Genomic DNA, 2,307 nt, shown 5'->3' with positions numbered 1-2,307 from the left:
CAGAAACAGAAAAAATCATTGAATTGCTCAGAACATACCCAAGAATCCCAAATTACCAATCATGAACTCAACAAGATTTACTAGAAACAAAAACCAAAAAATTGAACAAATCCACACATTTAAATTCAAGAAAGAGGAAATAAAAAGAAAAAAAAATGATAAATGCTCACCTCATCACAATTATCATCGGTCTTCTTGGAACAATAATGAGATCCCCCTTCTGCCATCACACACACTTTCTCCCATATTCTTGAAACACTCGACATATCTTCCTCAACACCCCACCCCTTGATTTCAAAATCCCACAAAAATGCTACTCAAAAAGATTCCAACAAAACCCCAAGTGCCGAGATCTCCAACTTCAAGTATTTATGACAATCCTCTTAAAATTGGCAAAAGAAGTTAAAATAGATTAAATTTGAAAGGAATATTGAAAAGAATTAATATAATGTAATGCAACAGACTGACAGACGGACAGAAATAAAAAAAGACCAGAAAAAGCTGTGTTCTTTTGATTGGAAGCCTCTTTCTGGTGAATGGATGGCAGTTTTTGAAGATTACAAGGGAGTCGTTTCTCTTGTTTTCTACACAATTTATAATTTCATTTATAAAGTTTTGAAACGTTGAAATGTTTGGACTATAATGTCCATGGAATAATCTGATTAATGAAAGTTAAACATGGGTATTTTGGTCCTTTTGATAATTTTTGTCCTTGGGAGACTTCGGCGAGGTCTCTATACGCGTCAATTGACCGGCTCAAGACAACCAAAGCGCGTGTTATGTGTGTCCAAGTATTTAAAAATATATTATTAACTTTTATAGTAAGCAAATCTGTTTCGGCCGAGTCGAGCACAAGGGATCGATTTGCATAATTTTTAAAAAGCCAAAAATTAATTTTGAGATTGAAAGTTAGTTAAGTTTGTTTGAATAATTTTTTTTCAAATATTTTGTTTAATTAAAAGAGTTTTTAAAAGTGACTTCTTTGTAAAACTCTTCGAAGCAAAAATTCTCCAAAACAAATCTTAAGTCAAGCATGTTAGTATTTAAAAATAAGTGATAAATAAAGTAACACATTTTTAATTTTGTAGCTAAAAGTTTACTTATTTGAATCTTACTCATGTATTTACAAGTAAATTGTCTATTTAATCAAGAATGATGTTGAACCGTTATTGTTGAAAGTTAAAGTCACGAAGCATAGTCGAGAGATTCAAGCATTTCACTACCATTTTTGTTCAAGTTCTTAAAAGGCTGGGTAACCTACGACCTATATCCTCTAGTCTATTTTCACACCGCTATATCTAAGTTTTTTATATGATTGGTTAATGTCTGAAAGTCCGTGTATTCGATTTTAAAGGTCGATTTTGTTATGATGGAGATTTCTAATTTAATGACACTGTGGCAATTGTATTTTCTATTTAAAACCATGAGATTATCTTCTATAAGAATTACTTCGGATAGACCGATCGACATTGAATTTGGACAACATGCTCATTTGGTTGTTTGATATGGACAACAGGAACATGCTTGGTAAGAGCTTTTATTAGAAACAATTTCGGACTTTTCAATTATTATATTGATGTTTGAGGCTTAATTTATTATTGTTGTTGTTTCACTGAAATTTTATATTACAACAGTGAACTATTCAGATTAAGTTTAATTTATAAATGAAATGCACATATAAGTTGAATGTTTCAACAGTTATTCTCTCATATTGTTTTGGCAACAAGAACATGCTTGATAAGAGCTTTTATAAGAAACAACTTTGGACTTTTCAATAATTTTAATGATGTTTGAGGCTTAATTTATTATTGTTGTTTTTTCATTGGAATTTTATTTTAATTTTTAAATTAAATGCACATATAAGTTGAATGTTTCAACAAGTTATTCACTCATATTATTTTGTTTTTGAGCTTTAATTTGACAAGAAATCGATACAATTTGCTAGGGTTGCCAATATTGAAAATAATTGAAAACTTAGTAATGGTCAAGTTTATTTGAGATTTAATTTATTTTTTCAAAACATTGATATTATCTTTAACCTTCACAAACAAACATCTAGAAATTCAAGAATAAAACTAAGAACTTTCAAGTGAAGAACAGCATTGAGTTTACTTATCATATACATCCCTATGGTCTTAAAATTACGGAAACCTTTCCTCCAAATCATTTAATTTTTTTTTTTTTTATCTCTTTTACAAATAAAAAATCATTGAGTTATTCAAATGAATTAGGTCATTCTGAGATCATATTAGATATTTGGCAATATAACTATATACCAAATTTGTTAAGTTGTTGAATAAGGACAAA

The 2,307-nt window shown here is 29.3% G+C and overlaps 1 protein-coding gene across 1 annotated transcript in view; it reads right to left on the bottom strand.

The window, feature by feature from the left end:
- Positions 1-612, bottom strand: part of LOC111406310 — a 2,756-nt gene extending 2,144 nt beyond the window's left edge. The window contains exon 1 of the mRNA XM_023035695.1: positions 171-612. Within this exon, the coding sequence (XP_022891463.1) occupies positions 171-266 (96 nt within the window). The 5' untranslated portion in view covers positions 267-612. The remainder of the gene's footprint in view (positions 1-170) is intronic.
- Between the last annotated feature and the right edge of the window lie 1,695 nt (positions 613-2,307).

The sequence above is a fragment of the Olea europaea genome, chromosome 12, assembly GCF_002742605.1.
Source record: "Olea europaea var. sylvestris chromosome 12, O_europaea_v1, whole genome shotgun sequence".
Lineage (NCBI taxonomy): Eukaryota > Viridiplantae > Streptophyta > Magnoliopsida > Lamiales > Oleaceae > Olea > Olea europaea.
This window is presented reverse-complemented; position numbering and strand designations above follow the sequence as displayed.